The 23,637-nt window shown below is 40.2% G+C and overlaps 1 protein-coding gene across 1 annotated transcript in view; it reads left to right on the forward strand.

Annotated features, from left to right (window-relative positions):
• The first annotated feature begins 6,019 nt into the window (after positions 1-6,019).
• The window catches only part of HCRTR2 (hypocretin receptor 2), a 34,661-nt gene continuing 17,043 nt past the window's right edge, over positions 6,020-23,637 (forward strand). Inside the window, exons 1-3 of the mRNA XM_071442690.1 lie at positions 6,020-6,388; positions 19,724-19,902; positions 21,333-21,576. Coding sequence (XP_071298791.1) covers positions 6,160-6,388; positions 19,724-19,902; positions 21,333-21,576 — 652 coding nt within the window. The 5' untranslated portion in view covers positions 6,020-6,159. The remainder of the gene's footprint in view (positions 6,389-19,723; positions 19,903-21,332; positions 21,577-23,637) is intronic.

Raw genomic sequence — 23,637 nt, forward strand, 5'->3', positions numbered from 1 at the left:
ATCCTCTGCTATTTCCAAATGGGTCAGAAGAACATTCCAGGTAAAATAATTTTAAGAAAAAGGTTCTATTTCAAGTTATAGTTTCTCTGGCTTCAGAGCTCTTGACTGCAGTATAGCATTCAAACTGCTTAATTTAATAGCTTTTATGGACTTGTAATAAATTTGTCTTAGCTTCTAAAGAAATGACTTTCAGTGCTCACATATATTTATGAAGTTAAGAAGAGATTTTTTCCAACATATTTAAACTTGCCCATTGAAATTAACATTGAACATGATTTAATCAAAAAAAAAAAAAGAGTAAACAGACATCTGTTTTTCAGCTTCCATATACAGTTCAGAGGCATTTTCAGGAAAGGTGTCTTGTAATTTGTTCTATCTATGTTTGTATTTGTGCCCTGATCATGAAATGTGTTTGCTTTTAAATATTTGTAGACTTGGTGGAGGAGAGAATACTGCAGATGGTATTCATTTTCATATCTCAAAACAATTTTTTTTGTAAAAGAAATAAAAAGAAGTTTTAAAACCCCTTTTAGTACTTGGCTGTTAGTAATCACATGGACCAAGAAAAGCATGGTACAAAGTGTACTTTTTTATATATTTGCATTGCACACCCGTGGAAATTATATCTTTAACATATAGGAATGATGTTAGGCAATTCTGTTCCTAGCTGGACAACAGAGTTTTCACTGAGAATCAGATTCTCATATTGCTTTCAGTTTGTCTGAATTTGAACAAATATGCATTCTATTATCCTAATTTGTATTACAGAAGCATAACTCTACTGACATGAATGAAGATACTCTTAATTTACAGTAGAGTGAATGAGACTAGTATCAGAGATTTTCACTTCAAATATGTTCTGCATTGGTGGATATTAATAATGAAGATGGCATGAGCTAACCAACAGCTAATTTTTCTTATCACTACTAGAAACAGAGCAAATTATCTTAGCTTTGACTTATTTTAATGGTGCTAGTTAGCTAATAAATCAATAGAATGTTGCTCATACTCTTGTTATATTGGGGTAATAATACCTTTGCAAGTTTTTGAATTGTTTAAAACAAGATCCTGCTTAATAGGATCCTGCTTTCTACATTCAAAGAGAAAAATATCTGAGGTTGCCTAAACAAGGGTAATTTCTGGATACGTCTCATATCCCCACTTCAAAAAATTTAGCAGCAGGTTTGAGGACTATCTCTTATGTTAAAATTAGTTTTGACTCTTTAACCTAAAATTCATCACTGAATTGATGCTAAGACAAGAACACATCTAAAGGAAACATGACATTGCAAATGCATTTTGTGATGTAACATCATTGTTTACTTACAAGGGTAACTGATTAATTAATTCAAAAAAGTACAGTAAAATATCAATTTTTCTTTTGTGGTCCTTTTCACCTCACTGTCTGATGATCCAAATGAAATTTATGGATGTATAAACTTCCAACCCTGGCTTTTTCTTTCAGTCTTCCTTTCTTGCTCTTACCTTGTTTCTACTTGCTTATTTATTGTCTTCACTATTTAGTTGATAATAGTCCATCTGCTTCTCAGAAACTACTTAGAACTGCTGCCAGAAAGCTGCACTTCCACCTTGAAATACCATTATAGGAGGAAAGATACCAGAGGATCTTCATGGGCAAAATTTGGAATATGACTGGCCAGGATGACTCAAATAAATAAACATTAAGGGGGGTGGTTTTCTACTCTCAGGGGCATCTTTTGTGAGAGAGATAAAAGAACAGAAAAAAAGCTGTTCCATGAGAAGGAAGGGAAGGGAAGGGAAGGGAAGGGAAGGGAAGGGAAGGGAAGGGAAGGGAAGGGAAGGGAAGGGAAGGGAAGGGAAGGGAGGAAGGGAGGAAGGGAGGAAGGGAGGAAGGGAGGAAGGAAGGAAGGAAGGAAGGAAGGAAGGAAGGAAGGAAGGAAGGAAGGAAGGAAGGAAGGAAGGAAGGAAGGAAGGAAGGAAGGAAGGAAGGAAGGAAGGAAGGAAGGAAGGAAGGAAGGAAGGAATTCACATAATCTGTTTCTCTTAAGTGCTTGTGTTTATGTGCTTTGCTTCCCAACAACAAAATCACCTGCTAAAATGTTCAACAAAGGTAGAACAGAAACTCCACAGCTGAGCTGCCTCTTCAACCAAGTTGAAAAAAATCAAAATTAATTCTGGCCTGAGGAAAGAATACCAAATTTAATATGGTATTTTACTACTATGGAACTAATCCTCTGAATCAAATAGATTTTTAAATGAAAGGGCTAGTCTCTGACAGAAGAGAAAAATGCTGCCTATTTGTGTGATTAAGAAAAATGTAGGTCTGCAATAAAATTATTGTTATGGAGGGGGAAATGTGTTTGACGAAGCGATAAACTTGGAGGCTGAAGTAAGGTTTGTTTATTCTCTATGAATGTCAGTTCCTGTGAGCTATCAGATGCAATAAAGCATAAAATTCTGTTTGATTTATATTCACATGGTCTAATATCATATAATAAGTGATATTGAAAGCCACAAGACATATCTTCTAGGGCTGGTAATTTAATTTCAGTATTTTTGGATTAGTGATGGAAAGTTATGGATTAGAAAAGATATCAATGTATGTGAACCTTTTAGATAAATAAAGTACCAGAAAATACTCTCCTGAGATAAGAAGGTTAATAGATATACCCTTGAATTTAAGCTTCTTTTAAGTGCTGTGTCACCAGTATATTCTTTGATTATAGAAGTTTGTGAAAACCCCATGTTAAGCAGGCTTTGAACTGAAAAAAAAAAAACAACAAGGCACCAGTTAAAATAAGAATTACATAATTTTGAACATTTGCTGTACACTTCCATATGAAAGGAACATTTAAATTGTTGCACCAAGCTTGATGCAGATAGTATAATTAAAAGAAAAGATAAATCAGAACCAAAATTCATCAGGGGAATTGATTTAGCTAACACACTTTCACAAATTAGAAAGCCAGAGGGGTACAACCAGAATCATCTAGTCTGACCTCTTGCATTCCATATAATGTGATTTTTCTGAATTAATTCTCATCTCATCTAGCACTTTTCTTTTAGAAAGACATTTGATCTTGATTTTTAAATGCATAGCAAAAATGGCTGCATTTGAAAACCATTTCCTTGGAAGCAGAGTTTTTGCAGATGTTGAATATTTTCACTAAGTTAAGTTTCACTCACACTTTAAAATTTAATCTGTTTTCACAGGTATAGTCATTTATACAACAAAAGATCAAATGAAGCTTTCTGGCTGCAGATTCGTGATGAGCATGCGTGTTTAGCTGATTACACCTGATCTTTGGGTCACCTGCCAGCTTCTTCAAGGTCATTGAAGAATGAGTATAACAGAACCAAGAACTGACAGTAGGAATTCATAGGCTCAGCAATGATTGTTTGTCTACCTTTTCATCCTGGGATCTGTTAGCTAACCCATTTTTAATCTTTATAATGTATGCTATATTTATTTTTTTACTAGTCTGCTCCCTGATCAGAATGTGTGGTATCAACCCAAACAAAGTCTTCCTATTCTCTAGGAATACTGAATTTAGGCAGCTAATCAATCTGCATAATCTATTATTTATGTGTTTAACAATCAGATTTGTAATCTTGTTGAAAGAATGAGTCTTGTGACAAGTTTTTCACAAATTCATGGTTTTTCCAAATATTTATGCCTTTTTAATTCCATTCCTTACTATTCATAGGAATCATAGAATGGCTTGGGTTGGAATGGAAGCGACCTTAAAGATCATCTAGTCCCAACCCCTCTACTCGAGGCAAGGAACCTTCCAGCAGACAAGGTTGCTCAAAGCTCCATCCAACCTGGCTTTGAAGACTTCTAGGGATGGGATATCCACAACTTCTCTGGGCAGCCTGTTTCAGTTCCTCACCACCCCCACAGTAAACAATTTATTCCTGATGTCTAGTATAAACCTACTCTCTTTCAGGTTAAATCTGTCTCCCACCTTGTCTTTTCACTGCATACTTTTGTAAAAAGTCCCTCTCCATCTTTCTCTTCAGGTACTGGGAAGCTACAATTAAGTCACCCCTAAGCCACCTCTTTTCCAGCCTGAACAATCCCAGTTCTTTTAACCTTTCCTGATAGGAGAGGTGCTTCATGCCTCTGATGGCCCTCCCCCAGACTAGCTCCAAAAGGTCAATGTCCTTCTTGTGCTGGGGACCTCAGGGCTGCATGCAGCACTGCAGGTGGAGTCACTACTGGTGACAGAGAAAGAAACTTTATGTCAAAAAAGATATTACTTGATTTTTTTGGCACCTTGGAAGCAAATAGTGGAATTACAAACATTTTAGCAGAGGAAACAAGCTGGAGCATGAGTGTGATTGTTATTGATTACCAGATGGTCATTCTCTAAATCTTTCCCCACTAGCAAAGACCATGACAACCCCCTTAATAGGGCTCCTTTTGTGTACCAAGTAATCCTGCGCTCCCACAGGAGAGTTTAAATAACTTCTCAATATTCATACTTCAACTAAGTTCATACTAATTCATACTTCAACTAAGAAACTTCATACTTCAACTTCCATTAGCTGCAGATATCTAATCTTTGTTTATGGTGTTTTCAAACTCTACCCTTCTAATTTATGTAAGAGAGATGTTGATCCTACCTGTATGTCTGAGTACATTTCACTCCATAACATATTTAGACTAAAAGGTTCACTCAAGTTCCCTGTGGAATAGGAAAGAATTTTTTTCTTTGTTTTAAAAGGAACTAAAGCAAAGTGAGTAGGTCTATAGAAATAGGAGGAGGTATTCCATGTATGCTGCATTGAACTTTGAAGACAGTAGAGAAGGCTGCACGCTGATAAAAAACAATTGGGTAGCCTAAAGTACTGTCTAGAGCTAAGCACTCTATATACAGTGTTAATGATTGAATATCTGCCTCTCTATTATGCTTGTGTTGGAAGCAGAGTGGCATCATAACACTTCCTCCATTTCTATGGAGGTGCAGACCCTGCATTGAAATGCTTGACTGAGCTAGTTGTGCCATGTCCCAATAGAAACGGCACTTTTATCAGACTCATTAAATTATTCAGATATGAAGTGAACAGATTGCCTGAGTAAGAGGGGATTTTATCAGTCATGGAGGGACAAGTTCAGACACTTGGCAAAGTATGAAAATATTTCAAGAAGTAATGACCAGAAGCCAGGAAACCTATCATGCTGTTTAACTGGCACTTCTGGGTTCTCTTGAACTGCTTTCTGCCAGCTGAGCCCATTTCAGAATGGCTGAGGGGTAGTTGCTGTATCGAGATCCCAAGCTGGATGTCTGAAACATCCTCGGCGCAGTGAATGCATGCTAAACTCAAGCTACAGTGAGGTCTCACAATCTTCAAATCCAAAGAAACCTCCCATTTATCTGCTTAGTCCTCTTAGGGATTTTCCCACCAGTGTTGGGAAACCCACAGTGTTCCCATTTTAGCCTAACTTTGAAAGCAGCACAGAAATGAGGCAGCCTCATTAGCCACTGATTTTTTAATGGCTCCTTTAACCCTGTGCTTCCTCCCACCACAGCCTTCCATAGCCTTTAATTTACAAATATCTTGAATATATCTGGAATCTAATGTAAAAAAGTCTGAAGGGAAGTGCTTGTGTAAGAGAGGGTGAGAAACCGAGGAGAAGCCGAGAGTCAGAGGAGGGATGGGCAAGCCTGAAGTAGGGTTGGGGGAGAGATGAGGAGCTGGGGACGAGCTGAAGCAGGGGGAGGAAGGCGGGGGGGGGAGGCGTGCAGAGATGCGGGGGTGTGTGAGGGTGCATGTGCATGGTTTGGGAACACAAATCGACATCGTCTGAAACGGACGTGACTTTTCCAGCGGGGGCGGGTGCACTCCGGCACCTGAGGCACGCAGCCTACCCCGACCAGCCTTTTCCACGACGGTGCAGGGGGTGAAGCCTCCCCCGCGGAGGCTGCACCCCTTGCCCGGTCGGGGAAAAGGCTCGCCAGGGCGGGTTGGGGACCGACGCGGATCCCCAGCCTGTTCCCGCATTGGTTCCCGTAAGTTCCCGCGTCATTTTTCTCCCCACACCCCGCTTTTCGCACTGGCAACCACAAGCCTCGATGGACGGGCGGGAGAAAGCTCGGATGCTCTGAGAGGGTCTGGGTTTGGGTTTGTTGGTTGTTGTTTTTTTCCCAGCCTCGGGAATAACCACTAGGGATGTCCGGGATTCAACCAGAGGATGGTTCCCCTCCGTACAGGAATTGGACGAGTGGGTCGGAACTAAATGAAACGCGGGAGGCTCTTTTAACCCCTTCCTCCGACTACGATGATGAGGAGTTCCTGCGATATCTCTGGAAGGAGTATTTGCATCCCAAGGAATATGAATGGGCGCTGATCGCCGGCTACATCGTCGTATTCATTGTGGCTCTCGTTGGGAACGTCTTGGGTGAGTCGAGCTCCCCAAAACTTCCCGTTCTCCCTTCCCGAGATGGGTTTTGCGCGGAGGGTGGCTGGAAACCGCGGTGCGTTTGGCACACCCCGCTGGAAAGGCGGCAGTCCCCAGCCGAGGGGGAAAGTTCGGGCTGCGCGGAAGGGGCCATAAAAAATCCGCTCCCCCTAGGCGGGCGAGGGGCTGCGGCGGCGGCGGCCGGCGTCCAGGGCCGGGCACGGGGAGTGGGCTGGCGGAGCTCACCGGGGCGGCCCGGCGGCGGAAAGCCGCGGCTGCCGGCCGGCTCCCGCCCCTGTCCCCGGGCCGAGGTGCTGAACCCTCCCGGCACGGCGGCGGCTCAGCCTCGCAGCCCGCTCGGGAGGATGCGGCTCCCTCGCGGAGCCCCGGCCCGGCGCTGGGGATATCGAGCGCGGGGCGGTTCTCCCGGACAGAGACAGGGACGAGGTACCGGGACGGCACCCGGCCCGCGACGGGAGCCGGCGGGGCCCCGCAGCTGCCGGAACGCGCGGCTCCTTCCCCGGCGGCGCAGCAGCGGCCGCGCTCCGTCCCCCGCGCTGGGAGCGGGGCCGTGGGGCGGGGGCGCGGCGGCCCCTCCCGGGCGCTCATTGAGGGAGCGAGGCGGGGCGGCGCCTCTCCTGGAGCCCGCCTCCTCCCGCTTCCATTCATCCTTGAAGGAGGCGGCGGGGGCACCGGCGCTGCTCGGCGGACGCCTCGAAGGGAGCGGTGGGGGCGCTGGAGTGTGGCGGAGAGCTGAGGAGAGCGAAGAGAGGGAGGGCACGGGTGGGCTGTGGCGGCGGGCGGGAGCGGCAGGGGAGCCTGGCCGTCAGCAGCCCGCCCGCTGCCTCCCGCCGCCCCCCACCGCTCCTCATCGCTCCCCATCGCTCCCCATCTCTCCTCTCCGCTCCCCCGAGCGCGCTGCCGCCACGGCGGGGGCTCTCGCCGGGCTCTCGGAACAGGAACCTCCCTGGTGCAGGGGAGGGCGGCCACGCGTGTGCACACACCCGCCTGGGGCGGCCGTGCCCCCGTCCAAAGGCGGCCGTGCCCCCGCCCGGGCTGCGGGTGGCCGGGGGAGCGGAGCAGGCGCTGCCCTCAGCAGTTCTGCCTTTATGAATGGGCGCGGCGTGGCCGCCGGAGCCGGCTCCGCCAGGCGGACCCCCTGTGCTGCGGTCAGGCCATTGGCATTCCCGGTGTCCATCCCGTGATACTGCCGCGAACGGAGCGCGCTGGGCCCCGCCCCGCCATACGGGTCTTTCATTCATGTTTTTCAGAAGGAATTGTGCGTGTCAGGGCTGTCACTGCAAACTCTACAGGCTTCCCAAAGTGAGATGCAAATGAGGCTGCAGCCCAAGGCAACATTTTAAATGCGTTTTTTAAAATTTCAACGGATTGATGATAGTGGTTTGGTTTTTTTTAGTAATTCTGTAGCGTTGCCCTAAGTGCCTGTGTGCACGTTTGCTCAGTCCATTGCTCGGCAGCCAGCTTGATCGACAGTGTAAAGATAATAACCCTGGCAAAGATAATGGCCCTTTATTTTAAACTAGGATAAAAGCTGTCCTTTTTCATGATTTTGAGCAAAGACTATTTTAGGAGAGCCACCTGTGCTTACCTATTATCCTCCACCGATACTGTAGACAAGCTTCAGAATGCTGTCCTCTCACCTGTAAAAATTCAAGGTCAAATCTTCACCTATAGGAGCTTTCGCTCTTTTCCCCTCTGAAGCCACAAGGAGAAAAGCTTTCCTCTCTGTGCACTCACAAATAGAGATTATTCCACTAGGGATGTGCAGCTGTTCTTTCCTTGCATTTGTGTACATTAACTCTTTGCTTGGGATGGAAACTGGCATCTGCCTCTGCACCCAGCTGGATTTCATCTTTTACTGGATGGAATGTCCACCTTTTGTCCTCTGAAATCTCTCTCTCCAAGTTGTAGTACATGGTAGCAAATCTCTGTCTTAAAATGGACAGAGAAGTAGCTGAACACTTTTCTGTCCACTCCTCTAAATCACAGTAAATCCTACAATAGATCATTCAGCTTTACAGCTGGACTCAATGATCTTAAAGGTCTTTTCCAACCCAAATGATTCTATGATCCTCCTCAAGCTGTTTGCTCCATATTGCTGGTTCTGTTCATGGAGGAATTGTTTGTGGTCTCTGCAGGGCTTGGTAGCTGAATACTGTCTCATCTTTATTCAAGAAAGCTCACACTGCACTGATTGCAGGCTCATGTGATTCTGAGGAGAGAAATGGATGTGATCTAATGCTCTTTACAAAGACATTTTTGAGGAGCGTTTTTACTACATGTGAAATCTGGTGTAGATCAGTACACTTGTTGACATCCCTGAGAAACTGATTTCTGCTGCTTGAAAAATCCATATTCAAGCCTAATCTCGGATTTAGTCATGGACCTTCTCAAAGAAGAGCAGGAGTGCTTCTAAAGAATGTTTTAGTGGCTTTAGTGGTGCTTTATAGTATCATCCTTAATGCTTTATAGTGTCATCCTTAGTGATGTATTGAGTTCCTTTGCTTACATTTGCCCACTGTTGAGGAGCTCATGACATGTGGAGTCAATGCTTTGGTTCTATTTTTAACACATTCTATTCAAATAACACTTAAGTAAATGGGGAAAACCCTCCCTTTCCATATGTGGTGCTGAAAATTACATTTCTGCTTCTTATCTTGGTTTGTGCACTCACATGGGATAAGGTGTGTCTGTGCAAGTGGAAGGCACAGCACATTCCTTAGATATTAGTAATAAACTGGATTGTAGCATTCTGACAGTTAATTAACAACCAAGGGTAGAATCAGGAGCTTGAACTTTGATTGACACGTATTGGGTTCTTGAGTGAGATACACAGCAGGAATTCCACTAATAATAGCATATAACAAGGGCTGCATTGCTATTTAGTTTTCAGTTTAATTAGGAGAGTTGACACAAACTGGCCGAGCTGCTGCACACGCCAGCTAAAGTGAAAAACATTAGCAAGTCTCTGTATTTGAATGCAGGTTTCAGTATTGCACACAGTGCTTCATGTCAATTATTCTCTTGTATGCCTGGGTTGGCTGCTGACCAGGTATTTCAGTGTAACTCAAGGAAAAGAAACATATTTTAAGATGAATTTATGATATATTTACATGAACATTAAGGAAATCTGAAATCTAGATGGCAATATCAGTATGATGATTTATCCTATTTTCTTCTTTATTTGGGTCACTATTTATCACTAGAAGCAGAACAAGTATGGAGGGTAAGGATTTTCTGTTTTGCAAATAAGACCAAAAAATTTCTTTACTACTGCTGTTCAATGAAACTCTTGCAATTTCTTTTCACATCTAGTGCAAAATGTAGGACTTCTTAATGTAGAATGTATGTTGACTGCAAAGACCTTTTTCTTCTTTATTTGAAAACAGGCAATTAAAAACATTGCTTGAAAATAGGAAACTAGATAATTAAAGAAGAAAAGGTATTTTTAGGATGCCTGAAGGTCTCTGGTTACTGATGCCATTCCAGGCTGATCAGTTGCAGTAGTTAATAACTGGAGTAAGACTACAAGGTAATGTACAACTACATACATTTAACTCTGTTTATACATATGAAGAATGCAAATGACCCTTGTTGAAGTTATTCATTCATGCGGGTCAGGATTTTTCTAATGAAATGGCTTTTCTCAGGGAACATGCATTCATCAAAATGAAAATGTGCAGCAGAGATCACTTGGTTGGATCAAGGACTGAAGGCAGAACAAGCAACCTTCTGGCATCCCCCCAGCTGGGCTGCTGGGGCTCTTGGCAGCAGCCCCTCTCAGAGCTGGCAGGAGCTGCAGTCCTTAGCACACACAGTCTGCCAGTGCCCAGCTTGAAAGTCCTCAACACTGCTGGCTTCCAAGGGTAAGAGGCCATGAAGTACATCAATGAGAAGTCTCAGAAACTTTATTTACTCACACAGTTTGGTGACACTTGTTTTTCGTTCCCGCTCAGAAAGAGACTGAGAGAGACTTACCCCTCTCTGGATAGATGTATTATTTATTATCTGTTTTACAGTAACTGCTAGTTTTGCTGAGATCTGTAAGAACCCAACTATGCTCCTTTCTTCAAAGAGTTCACAGTCTGACTCATAGAGTTCAACAGCCTCCATTTAATTTTTCTAGGGCTAGAGCAGAAAAAAATCAGTGTATGGCTCTAATACCAGTCCTGCTCAATGCCTATGAATAGGCAGCTCTCTCAAATGCTGCTCTGTTGTAATTTTAAAGATATCCAGTGAATACTGAGGTCTAGGCATACATGCCTATGTTGGTAGAATTGGATGAGTCATGTATTCTCCTAAATGATCTTCATGAATCCTATTTTCTTGCTGTAGATGAGGCATATTTCATTTAATTACGTTTTAAATTATTACATTTCATTTTTTTCAGATTCCTTGGGGAACCTGGCATTGAAAGGACTTTGTAATATCAGCATGAGAGTCACCTTTATCTCTTGGATGAATGACTAGAATGGCTTTATCACTGTTAAGAAGACAGCATATAGGAAATGAGACATTATGTATATATTTTTTTCTACCTAAGAGAATGTATGGGCTCAATTTATAGTAGAGTTTGAGTATCAACTAAAGTACATTGCTATTTGCATAATATAGGGATTACTCACCATTTTTCAAAACAAAAAAAAATGAAGGGTTTGGGATTTTTTTTTTGTTTATAAAGCATAATTTATTTTTTGTGTTGCATGTTAAATTTGTTTTCTTGGACATAAGCAGCTGACTTACTGCCTGTCTCACAAGTGGAATGTGTCAGAAAAGAGCTATGATGGACTGTTCCCCAGGGGAGGGCATGCCAGGAGCTGAGGGCAGCTGCAAGACTGACAGGGCAGTGCACTCACCAACACAGTCCCACAGTGCCTGAGACTTGGTAGGTCTGAGGATGTTTACCAGGTTTCAGTCACCTCCCAGCAACCACCAGACAAATCTATTCTGATAAAACAGGTCTGAGGTTAAGCCAGAAAATCAAGTCCGTGGATGAGTTTTACAATCAAATTCAGCAAGGCAAAACCATGCTTGCAACCAGATCTTTGCCTGAGCCTAGTGTGAGAGCCTGAGCTTAACTGCAGCTCTGGGGCAAAAGGCTGACTCCCAAAAGAGTACTCCAAAACTCCAAAAGCTCTGTTCCCAGAAGCCTGGTCCCAGCTTACATGCTGCCCCATGCCAGAGATGCCTCCAGCAGGGACAGCCAGCTCCTGGGCAGGGGGCACAGGTAGCAGAGCCTGGGGGTGCACTCAGCTCTGACAGAACTGTGCTCTTTCTCCTGGTTCTTAGCACGGTAGGACTGCAAGGATTTTAGCTAGTTTTGTGGAATATTACAATGAGAATGAGAATCTGTGATACAGATTCAGAAGTGGTATAATATGCAAGATATTTGCTGGAGCATGTCACTAGCATAGTGAATTGTATTTTCTTTGTATATCCTGCAGAAAAGGTGCTAAGTCTTACATCTCCAGTAGAAACAGACGTGGACATGGAAAGGTTTTTCCTAGTGCAACTCATGTTGCAGTGACTGATGGAGGCTTTTTGAAGCATATTTTTTAAAAGTTGCACAGCATTTCAGCTGTGAAACACACCTTCATTTTAATCTCATGCAGCTTTCAACTGAATCGGCCAAGTGTGAAATCTTTTTATCACAGTGTCATATACAGTATGACATCTAAATTTTTAACTCTTCAACCTGTAATAGGAAGTGTAGATAAAGATTTTGTAGGCTTTATTTGTAATAATACCAATTATTATTATTAAACATCTAGTCAATCAGTATAGCCAGCTCTGCAGAGATGAGTAGGTTTGCCAGGTAATACTGGTAATGATTTGGGGGGTGGGGGGTGGATATTTTAAACCAATCTGTCTGTCTTAATCAATATAGTTAGATTAGGAAAACTCTGTGATGGAACCTTTCACTTCCTCTAGAGCTGACCAAACCAGGCATTTTGGGCAGTCTGTTTTTATAGCATAGCTGATTCTCTGCTAATGACTTCCATTTCCATTAGATTGTTGAATGCCTAAGATTATGTAATGTAGCTGAGTTAGAAAATTATTCCAGTGCCAATTAGATGGTTGTGCTTTTACTCCCAGTTGTGATTCCTACAAATAGGCTTCCACTACACAAAATTCAGTTCTTGTTTTCTTCTCTAATGCCTTGATAAGCCAGTTCTTAAGATTTAGAAGTGTGCTGGAGCAGTTGAGTAAGCCAAAACCCACAACTCTTAACTTTTTGGTACAATAGAACTTGTGGTAGGTAGAAAACCTCAGAAAACATATTGCTGCAAGCAAACTAGTTGCTATTATCTGGTTTTTTATTTATGTTGATCCTCACTGTCTTTTGTGGGTGGCAGTTCCCCATTAGTATATTCCAATGAAGCTGATGTTCAGCAAAATACTTTGGGATTTCATGTGTTCTATGTTACTCAACTACATTTGTTACAGTTTTGGTATTTTTCCTGTGTGATGGAACCTACACATGCACACTTGTTTATATGTGAGGCATAGGGAGCATGACCTAGCCACCTGCTCCTTTTGTCCTGTTCCTAAGGATTTCTTCACACATGTTTGAACACATTTAGTGTTTCCTGTTGATGTGGAGCTATTGCCTCACTGGTAGGCCATGTAATTCCTTTGCACAGAGTATTGTCTGTCTTTTTAGCTATCACATCATGTATTCAAGGACAGTTCTTATCTGCCAGGCATTGTTGCCAGACACAGGATTTTTTTTTTCTTCAGTATTTCCTTTATAATAAACATTGTATAAAACAGCGTATTTTCTTTGTGCCATTCTTTCTATTACTTTTCAATGTAAGCCTGGTCTCATGTTGGTCTCCTTTCTTTCAGATAAGATTAGTTATGTAAAAATGAAGTAATATGTGAGCTTTGAGCTTAATAGTGGGTAAGAGATGGACAGCCAAAGGATTAGATAGATCCCTATTCACAGAAGATATTGCTTTGTTTTAGATCTTTTGTTCTCATTGCTGCTTTCAAAAACCCCTAATTAAATATCCTCTGCAATTTAAAGTCCTTCTTTCCCCTTAATCAAGATCATCAATAAAATTATTGAAAAACTCATGAGAAGCCTTCCTTAAATAAGCTTAGTCTTAAGCACCCAATTTTTAGACTTTTAAGTCAAAGCAGAAGAATCCTTAATCAGGAGTCATTCATAATGAAGGTAGTTTTAATGACAGCATTTTTCCTTCCAGCAGTATACATTCAGTGTTTTCACAGGGGCTCTAGCTCTCCAGAATTCCCTTTGGTAGCATATCTACTTAGCCTTCCATTCAACCTTGTGTTGCTTGACATCCCACCACTCAGATCTTGATTTGCAGCAGATAGTATCACCAAAAGAGAACAAGAGGAAGAATTCCATATGGAGAACCAATTCATTGTGAGGAGAAAACAATTGGGGGTGGGTGGTTTAGGAGATAGAGAATAAAAAAAAAAAACTATTTATCACATGTTTTGTCAATGGTTGTAAAATACTGTGAAAGAGTAAAGTTTTTTAGAAGCTTTCTGCCTAATGCATTTGGAGATGCTGATTACCAGGTCTTATAATCACAGCATCAGTTCCAAATAACTTCTGGATGACTATATTATGACATTTCAGTCAAACAGTTGTCAGACTGAATTACCAAAGCAAAATAAAATCATTGTAGTTTAGAATGAAATATGATAATTCTTTGTTTACTTCCATCTGGGATGTATTATTCATCAAAAATTAGATAAGAGATAAAGTCGTTCCTTTATATATGAAAATGTCAGTTATTGCTGGTTATGGAAATTGCATTTCTATTTTGGCCAGGAAGTTGCACTGAAAGATGACCCACTGAATAAGAGGTTGACAAGACTTCTGGAGTGTAAGGGAAATGATTTAGGGTTGACAGGTAGAAAACAAATTGACAGCTGACCCAGGAATCCACCAGTGGAAGGACTGCAGCACAGTGTTTAATATGCTCAAGACAGCATAAATCTTCCAGGAGGCAAGCAGCTGCACTTTATACCAGATGGAGCCTTTTTATTGTTTTCATATTCAGCTTGAGATACAATGAGCTGTGCTAATTGATTAAACACCATTACAGCCTCTAATTAAAATGCCTCAGGACACTAAACCACAGGGACTAAATTTGTACGTGAAAAATACCAATCTCACTGTATTGTCATATTAGAGAAGGTTTTTTTTCTTCAGGAATATGAGGTGAAGCTTTCTTGATGGATTTCTAACTGCAATCCTTCTTAAATTTTAAGTTTGATTTTTACCTTTTTTTGTCCTTGTTGGGAATGTCCTGTGAAATTTTTGGGGAGTGGGAGATCATCAGGTTTGGAGGATGGGTCCGGAAAGCAGCTTCGTCATCACAGAACTATCCTGGCTTATGGAGAGCCTCCACAAATTTTTCCAAAGGCTTTCAGCCTGGCGACTGCAGCTGGTTTCCGAGCCTTTACTGACACTGTGTGGAAGAGGTGGGAACAACAAGTGCTTCGCTTTTTAAGGCTCTGCTGAAGTCTGAAGAAGTGAAATGTCCCCGGTGAGATGAGGGATCTGGGGCAGTCTAACAGCCATTAGAAAAACAGCTGCTCCTGGTGAAACCTGGCCGGCCTGTTTGCACTTGCAGGAATAGCTCTAATTCCGACTGGCTTTGTAAAATAAAAGCAAAAATATGGAAAATTATACAATACATTGGACAGGTAATTGGGTTCCATTAGCACTAGGGAAAATCATGCACAGCAGAAGCATGTTTCATAACTGCTTTTTTACATTTCTCTCCTTTCTAATCCTTTTCTTCAGTGTCTGTGTTAACATCACTTTCCCCACTTTCTTTCTCAGTCCCATTTATAGCTAGGAACATCAAAGGCTGCATAAAAGCTTTGCACATAATGTTAAATTGAGGTTTTATTAAATTATTTTTCTATTTCACAGATTTTTGATGGAGAGCTTAGTTTGGGCCACTCTCCTGTGCTCCAACTAAACAGGCATCCTGTTAACACAGTGGTATCTCCCAGCTTTTTAGGAAGGCTGCTGCTGGCCTCATCTCCTATTTTATGATTTTGAAGTACTTTTTGGTAAAATACACGCCCAATTGAGACTCTTTACTATCTTTCTTATCCTTTCTTCTGTTCTTCAGGATAAGTGGAAATTCACAGCTCTCTGCTATTTCTGTTTGGGCAGGCAGATGGCATTTAACCTCCATGGAACTTTCTTTTCCTAGCCTGTTACTTGAGTGTTTCTGTGTGAGCTGAGTGCTTCTCTGTAAAACTGCCTGGGATGAAAATGTGTAATTAAAGGAGTGTGTATATTAAATTCCTTTGTTCTGACACTTAACTAGCTGCACAATATTCAGTGGCATAGTCAAACTATTTTTCATGCCTATAAAATAGCAGGTTTTGAGCACAGGCTAGAGAATCTTTCTTGATGAGCTGCTAGAACACTATCAATGAAGCTATTGTCCAAGACTACTGAGTTACCTTGGACTGTAGTAAACTCAGAAAGAGCGAGTCTGGAAGGAATGTATTCAACTAACTTTATGTCATTTAGGACTTATTTATGACTTGTTATCATTATGTCCTATTCAAATAGCTCATAGCAGATCCTCACAGCTTTTTAGCCTTGCACTGAAAGAAAATGTTACCAATGCTTGTGGCAGGTTCAAAACAGTACTGCAAACAGCAGAGGGCAATGAGGGCAGAGAAAGCTGACTTGGTTTTAAAATACTTCCTCTTCAGAGGCTTTTTTTCACAGGCTCTCTCTCTCTCTCTTTTTTTTTTTTTAATGGTAGTATGTAAATGCTTATGTAAACTTAAAGCTGATTAAGGTGCTCTTGTGCTATGTACCATAAAAATAATGGGAACTATTTTATGCTGTGAAGAAGAGAAGAGGTCAAAAGGGGAAATATACAAGCATAAGCAGAGAAATATAAAGTAACAAATTATCTTGCATTTCTATGCTTGTAAGCTATTGGGCTTTTTCACCTTCCAGGTGCCTATCCCCACAGATTAGAATTCAAGGGAATTCAGGGGTAGTTTCTGTGTCTTGGCTTTCCTGAACACTCTACACCCTGAGTAGCAAGAGGCACAGTCTTTTATGTTACTCTGAGAAGCAGCAAATACTGAAGTTCATCTGAATTCCATCTGTGTTAAGGCAGTGGGATCTGGAAGGTTTAGTACACGGCAGGGAATTAGGAGTCCAAGTTTCTCATTCTGTGTCTGATTTACTGTAGGCCTTTAACAACTTCTGTTCTGCACTTCACTTTCTTTGTGTCAGAGATGAAAATGGTAATAATTCTTAGATCTCTGGGGTATCACAAAGTTTCATTTGCTCATACAGCCTTGAACTCAACATGCAGAATGCTATGAATTGATTTCTGATACAGCTGGCTGCCAGTGAGATTGACCTCATATTTGTCAATTTAATGGATTTGTTTTACCAGAAATAATGTTTATGTTCAGGTCTTTTTCACATGGACCAGCACAGGAATGGGAATAGGCCTGGTCAAAGACCAAACATATCTGCTTAAACCTTGCACCTTTAGGCACTGACATCCATGGCTGTAAATGATGTAGTTGTCTGAACTGAGTAGAACACAGGATGTTGGAACCATAATATGAGAAAAAAGGAGCCAAACTGTGAACTTTTAAACAACTTTTTATTTAATTTTTGCCTGTTGATAAAAAGAATAAGAAGCCCAGCAAAACATTGCCGCTTAACATCAACTTTTGTCCAACTAAAAGACAGGACCATACTTTCAATATGAATTGCACTTAAGACAAAGAACAGCCATAAGTAAATGTCCAGATCTTCAAATTTTTAGAGTTAAATATTAAAATTATTGAAAGTGAAATGTTTTTTGCATTTTTTTCCCCAGCTTTGCATTTCCAACTGCAAACAACGTTCCAGAGGGGCAGCAATGTATTTGTTCCCTATCAGGTGCTGCCTCTGTACTATCAGACTATAACTGTGGTTACCCCATGCACGAGTGACAGTGACAAAGCTCTGATTTGTTATGTTGTATCAGTATTGCAATTATCATGCAATGCTGTAGAGATAATTACTTATCTTCCAAATGGGAAGAAAATACAATCAATATGATGTTTCCTTTAAGCCTTGCCTTTTAGGTATCTGAGGACAAAACTAAGAAAATCTGAAATTCTGTATTCAGGAAGAAAACAATGGAAGAAATTTATACTGTTTTCTTTTCAAAACCAGTCCAAGAACAGTGAAGATCTTTGTAGAGAGGTTTTCATTTGCATTTATGACAGCATGATACATATATAGCAAAAATTAAATTTATCCAAGTGACAGAATCCAGAGCTATCTCTGCAACACATTAAAATATATGAAGAGCATATGTTGCATCACAGCAGAGGTTTTAGATGAACCTTGGAAGCCTATATCTTAAGAGAGTTAATAAAATTACCTGGTCTTAGAGAAGCTAAAGGCCACCTAGCCTCTCCCTTTCTCTGTGTCCTAGTCTAAGTGTCTAAACATATCCCCCATGAAGAAGTACTGCAATCTCAGCTCCCAACACTGCACTGGTAAGACCTTGAAAGCATATTCTGCCAGTTTTGGTCACTGCACTCTCACCAGAAAAGTTCAATTCCATCTGAAAGTGCCCAGAGAGCAGCAGCAAGGATGATTGCAGAAGTTCTAAGAATGACTGAGAGTAAAAGATTAAGAGCTCTGAAGTTCTGAGGAAATATATAACAAAAATCCTTACATATGTGAAGCATTGCTGCAGGAAAAAAAACTCTTCCTCATTTCTGCCTCTGTGCAGAAAAAAAAAAGGTATACAAATAGCAGCAAAAAAAAAAAAAGTAGATTAGACATGAGAAGAATTTTTTTTTTGTAGGGAAGGGAAGATAATGAAACAGTGCAACACATTTAAGAGATGTGTGGTATCTTCAAATATAGCACATTTTCAAATGAAAACTTGCCAACAGTTGCCTAGTTGTTGTCTTGCTGTAGTTCTGTTGTTCTAGAGACATAAGACAAGATTTGTGGAATGAATTAATATATTTTATGAGATCAACTGATAGAGCTGGAAGACAGACAGAAGCTTTCAGGCATGTCATCCCTCTTAGGATCTAAAGAAGCATCTGATCTCAAGAGCTTATGTGCCTTAAAGTCTGTGTATTTTTTTCCAGCTGTTTTAGATAGTTTAATGACTATAAGAGAGTGGCTTAACTCTGGCAGATTCCATTTTAGATTTGGGCAACCTCTTGAGGACCTTTTTAGCTCTATTTTTTAACATTCTCTGATCTGTTTAGTATATCTAAATTAAGCACTGTGCTAGATCCTGACAGATTAGGAGACTTTGAATCTTCATCTAGATGTGCATGATGGATGAATAATTGTTTGCATGGAAGACCCTTTGATGTACAATGAATTGTACTCTTGTCTTACAAAAAGTATTGTGGTGTTTCTGGAAAATTTTGGGCATCAGTTTTTAAAGATCTTTGGGTGAATGAATTTAAAAATCGAAATAATTCAAAAGCTTTTGATTGCACCAGTCACTCAGGGTTTGACTTCCAAATTATTTTAAAAATTACTTTTCTGCTACTTTCCTAGACTTAATTATGACATTTTTAATTCAGCAGCTTATGAATTTAGTGTAGTGATTTTAAAGATTGATTTGTTTCATTTCTAAAAGTCTTTCAGTGTGAAAAAGAGTGACATAAAATATACAAAACAAGCTTTAAAGGCACATCTTATAAAGTGCCTGCTACATGCTGCTTTTGATCACCATCAAAAATGTGACATTTAATACAGCAAAAATTACTTTTATTAACTTAATTCAAATAACAGTTACCCAGAAAATTGTTACAGATTCTCTGCAGATGCAATAGATATATTAAATCCAGCAAAATATTTTCTAAAATTATATTTGTACAGCTTACAAGATTCTGTGTTGCAGTAATTTGATTTAAGCATCATGCTATTATAAGAAAATAGATAAACATTTGCAGGTATAGATAGATGTGTATTGCTGTAGACTAGAGCCAATGACTTGAAAAGAGAAATGAAGAAAGTTGTATGAGTAGTTAGTGAAGATTAACTAGCAGAGAAGATGCTTTATATGTTGGATTATTTTCCACCCTGCAGTCTGTGGAAAGCTTTCTTTGTGCAATAAGAATCTGTCTACATGTACCCTCTTCTTTCTACTCTAAAAGAAAACACATGGTTCTTGCATATTCAGATATTCTCTGTTAAACAAAGGACACAAACATTTCCTTAATTCCACAAAGTCAAATGTTTTCCTCTTAAAGCATTTCCTAAGTCATTTCCATCTCACTAACTTGTCTTTCCAAATCCAGTTTGCCTTGCAGTGTGGAAGAACCATCACATGCGGACCGTTACCAACTACTTCATAGTGAATCTCTCTCTGGCTGACATTCTGGTCACAATTACTTGTCTTCCAGCAACTTTAGTTGTGGACATCACAGAAACGTGGTTCTTTGGGCAGACCCTCTGTAAAGTGATTCCCTACTTACAGGTATTATTTTTCTGTTTGTGTACACATTACCCATGTTATGAGAACCAGAAATGACAACAGCGTCTTCCTGATACTTCTAATCCAATGAAAGTCCATACCTGATACTGATTAGATATCTCAGAGTACATGCTGAGGCCTAAAAGACTGTTCCACTTGGGAATATGATTATGCAGAATAAAGGTTTTCATCCCATCTAATTGTTGGCTTTCAAAAATGCATCTTTTGGAACATTTTTCTATGCTCTTTACTTTTTGTGATCTTTTTAATGATTCAGAAGGGATGTAAAGCAATAAAAATACCTGTAAACATAAATAAACTCATTAATTTTCTCTCTGTGTGGATCTGAACAGCTACACAAGTGTCTAGGACAGAGAATCCAACTTCTGAAGGCAGTATAAACTTTTTTTATGTTTACTGTATTTGTGTCAAAGTATCCGGGTTCGCTGGGAGTTGATCGGATTGTCTGCCTTAAGCAATAATTGCTTCTCATTTACCCATGGACTTGACTAGTTTTGAAATCATTTACATCAAAATGATTGATAAATACCTTTTCTAAGAATAGGTGAAAGGATGAACTGACTGGGTAAACTAGAATGACAAGTGCTTGGCTTTGTAGTCATTAAAATTCAGAAGAATTAAGCAGTACTCAGAATGTGTGCAGATTATCATCTCTGTGCCTCCAGCACAGTTTATATTTGCAGAAGATACCTTGATGGCCAAAGAAATATAATGTCAAAGGCAAAGTTCTCCAGCAGCTACAATTGATACAATCAAAATCACAACTTTTTTTTTCAAAACCTCCATTCTAGTGAAAGAAAATCTGAAGAGTGAGTGATCACCAAGCATATAAATTGAAACAATAAAACTGAAGTGATAGGTTATTTCCTTTACTAAATAAAAGGTAAAATATTTTAGTCTGCCTTAAGCTGATTGTTGTCAAGGACTTTTTCATGAGATCCTGGGTTTTATTGTTCTTGTAAAAATAAAAAGTGAAATGATGGCTCTGGTATGCTAATATAACATAGAAACAAACAATTTTTTCTACAAAGAAAAAAGATAAAATTCACTGTCTAATGTTTGAAAAGTTTTTTCAGATAAAGTTTTGTACATTCCAAGTTGATTAAATTTTCTATTTCAAAATTTGATTTTGCAACACCCATTCTGTTTAGTTAGCATCTTAATGTGTGAACTATCTTGTGGATTCTAGTAGGAGTACAGCAGATGAGGATATCTGTTGTAATTCTGTAAGAAGTTATTTTAAAAGTAGTCTTTTTTTCTGGGAGTCTATTTAACAATTGCAGATAAAGAATTAACTATGTTGAAAACATAAAAAATTTTTAAAACTCTGGGGGGAAATGATGATAAATAATTTTTTAAACTCTAGGAAAAACCCCCACATTTATATTTATATAATATTTCTTTTTCTTTAGACAGTTTCCGTGTCTGTGTCTGTCCTAACACTCAGCTGCATTGCTTTGGATCGATGGTATGCAATTTGTCACCCTTTGATGTTTAAAAGCACAGCCAAGCGAGCAAGGAACAGCATTATAATTATCTGGATTGTGTCCTGCATCATAATGATTCCTCAGGCTATTGTTATGGAGTGCAGCAGTGTGTTCCCAGGATTAGCCAATAAAACCACCTTGTTCACAGTGTGTGATGAGCACTGGGGAGGTGAGTCTGTCATTGACCATACAAGCTGACTTTGTACTGCTGTAAAGTAATCAAAATAACAGGAGGTGTTAAATGAAGTAATCAAAATATCAAGAGATGTTAATATGAAGTCAAGTTGTGTAAACATAACAATAAATGTTCTTGATTATATAAGCTTTCCAGGAACTATCATTTTTTCAAATTTTGTGAAATTTCTGTGAATTTCTTTTGTGTTGTTGAGGCTTAAAATACATTTTAAATGAAGTTTAAATGAATGAGGCTGACTAATGTCTTGACCATGTTAATGCTTCCCAGAGGGCAGAAGTGTTCCCTCCCTTCAGTGCTGGTGCTTATATAATTCTGTGACTGATGTACATCGATGGTTTACAAAGACTTCAGTACTTAGCCTTGAGAAGTAGCTATGCAAGAACAGATTTTCTTTTCACCTGATATTTTGCTAATTGCTGGCATTTGACTCGTGTTTATAGGTATCTCCTGGGAGTTCAATGCAAATTGCATGTCATTGCAGAATTTACAGAGATGTCACCAATACAGGGTAGTGAGTTAATCTAAAATTTGAAATTTGTCATGGACAAAATAATTTAAACAACTTTGTGAAAGTGATCAGTCACAAATTAATCTATACAAGAAGTGTAACCCTGCCTTTCCAGAGGAACTTTGACTCTAACATGTTCTGTGTCTGACTGAAGCTGTAAGGATTGCCAGGGAGTAACTACTTCTATTTTGTCTTCGTTCACAGCAAGCGGTGTGAGCCACCCACCCGAGTGGCTGGGGCTCGACTCTGGTGGGCCTTGGCACACCTCCAGTGCTAACAGAGAGCATGAGTTACATGCTGTGACTCTGACACTGGATATAATGGCCATCAGTAATACCATTCTTCACACACAGGAAAATAAAGCCAAGTTTGCCAAAACACATAACTAAAAGGTGCCTGTTTAATAGCCTTGAGTCCGGCTGAAGCACAATCAGATATTTTCCCAGAGCTGTCTCTGTAGAAGAAGATTCCAGTCCTGTGAACAATTGTGATAAAATACAACTGGCTCACCTGTGTTTAATTATCATGATAAATTAGCTTAAACAGCCTGAACTGCTGAGGACTCTTCCAGGTGCTCTTCTGAAAGTCCCTTTCCTGCTAACAGCTTACACAGAGCCACCAGAGGATTAATGAGAAGACACTGGGTATCACATTCCCTGTTCTTTATCTCCTTCATCCCAGTTAGTCCTCTGGGACAAGGCAAGGGAGCAGAGGTGGCCACTAGCTCGTTGGTACTCACTGCTGACAAAGGTGTGCTCCAAGTTCATAGCTGAGAGGATGCCTCTGTTAAGCTGTATTGAATTTACTGTTTCATTGGAGAGGATAAATCTGCTCTTTACTTCTGGTGTTCTTCTTTCATCTGTGAAAAATTTTGTATCCCCTTCTGCTGCAGGATACTGCAGTAGTTATGTTACTATTTTCTTTCACAGCATTCATTCCAAGTACAATTTTTGTCCACTCATTTTGGTGCAGAAGCAATTATTCATGCCTTCATCACTTCAGGGTTAACTCTGCAGCAAAGATTCTTTTAATCTCAGCCTAGAAAAGGATGTGGTTAATTTATTAGGAAATCAAGAGAACATTTCATCAGGGAATGTAATCTCAGAATTTCCAGATCTGTATTGGCCACTTTTTGATTCCCAATGGAAAAGTGCTGCTTTTGAACTACAGATTTTGTAGTAGGTTTAGAAATATTTTAAACGGTGCCTCTTGTTCAGTTGTGCTGAAATAGTTGCAGCCTGAGCTGAAGCACCCAGTATTCAAAACAACCCCAACAAGAAACAACCAACCCAAATTCCCATGTGCTTGCAAGACTCTACTCCTATGGAGTGTATTTGTCTAAATTTAAATCTACTGATCTTCAGGTTATGATGTGAGCCTTCACTTGGATGTTTGGAGAGATAGAGGGGATTATAATAAAGGCAAGTCTATTTGTGTATAGAATCAATTTTTCTGTGTCTGGCTTCAGAAAGGGAGTACAAACACTCCAATTTTTTAAAATTATTATTTATATATTGAGCATGAAA

The sequence above is a fragment of the Agelaius tricolor genome, unplaced genomic scaffold (assembly GCF_023055355.1).
Source record: "Agelaius tricolor isolate 1412-34295 unplaced genomic scaffold, bAgeTri1.0.p SCAF_1, whole genome shotgun sequence".
Lineage (NCBI taxonomy): Eukaryota > Metazoa > Chordata > Aves > Passeriformes > Icteridae > Agelaius > Agelaius tricolor.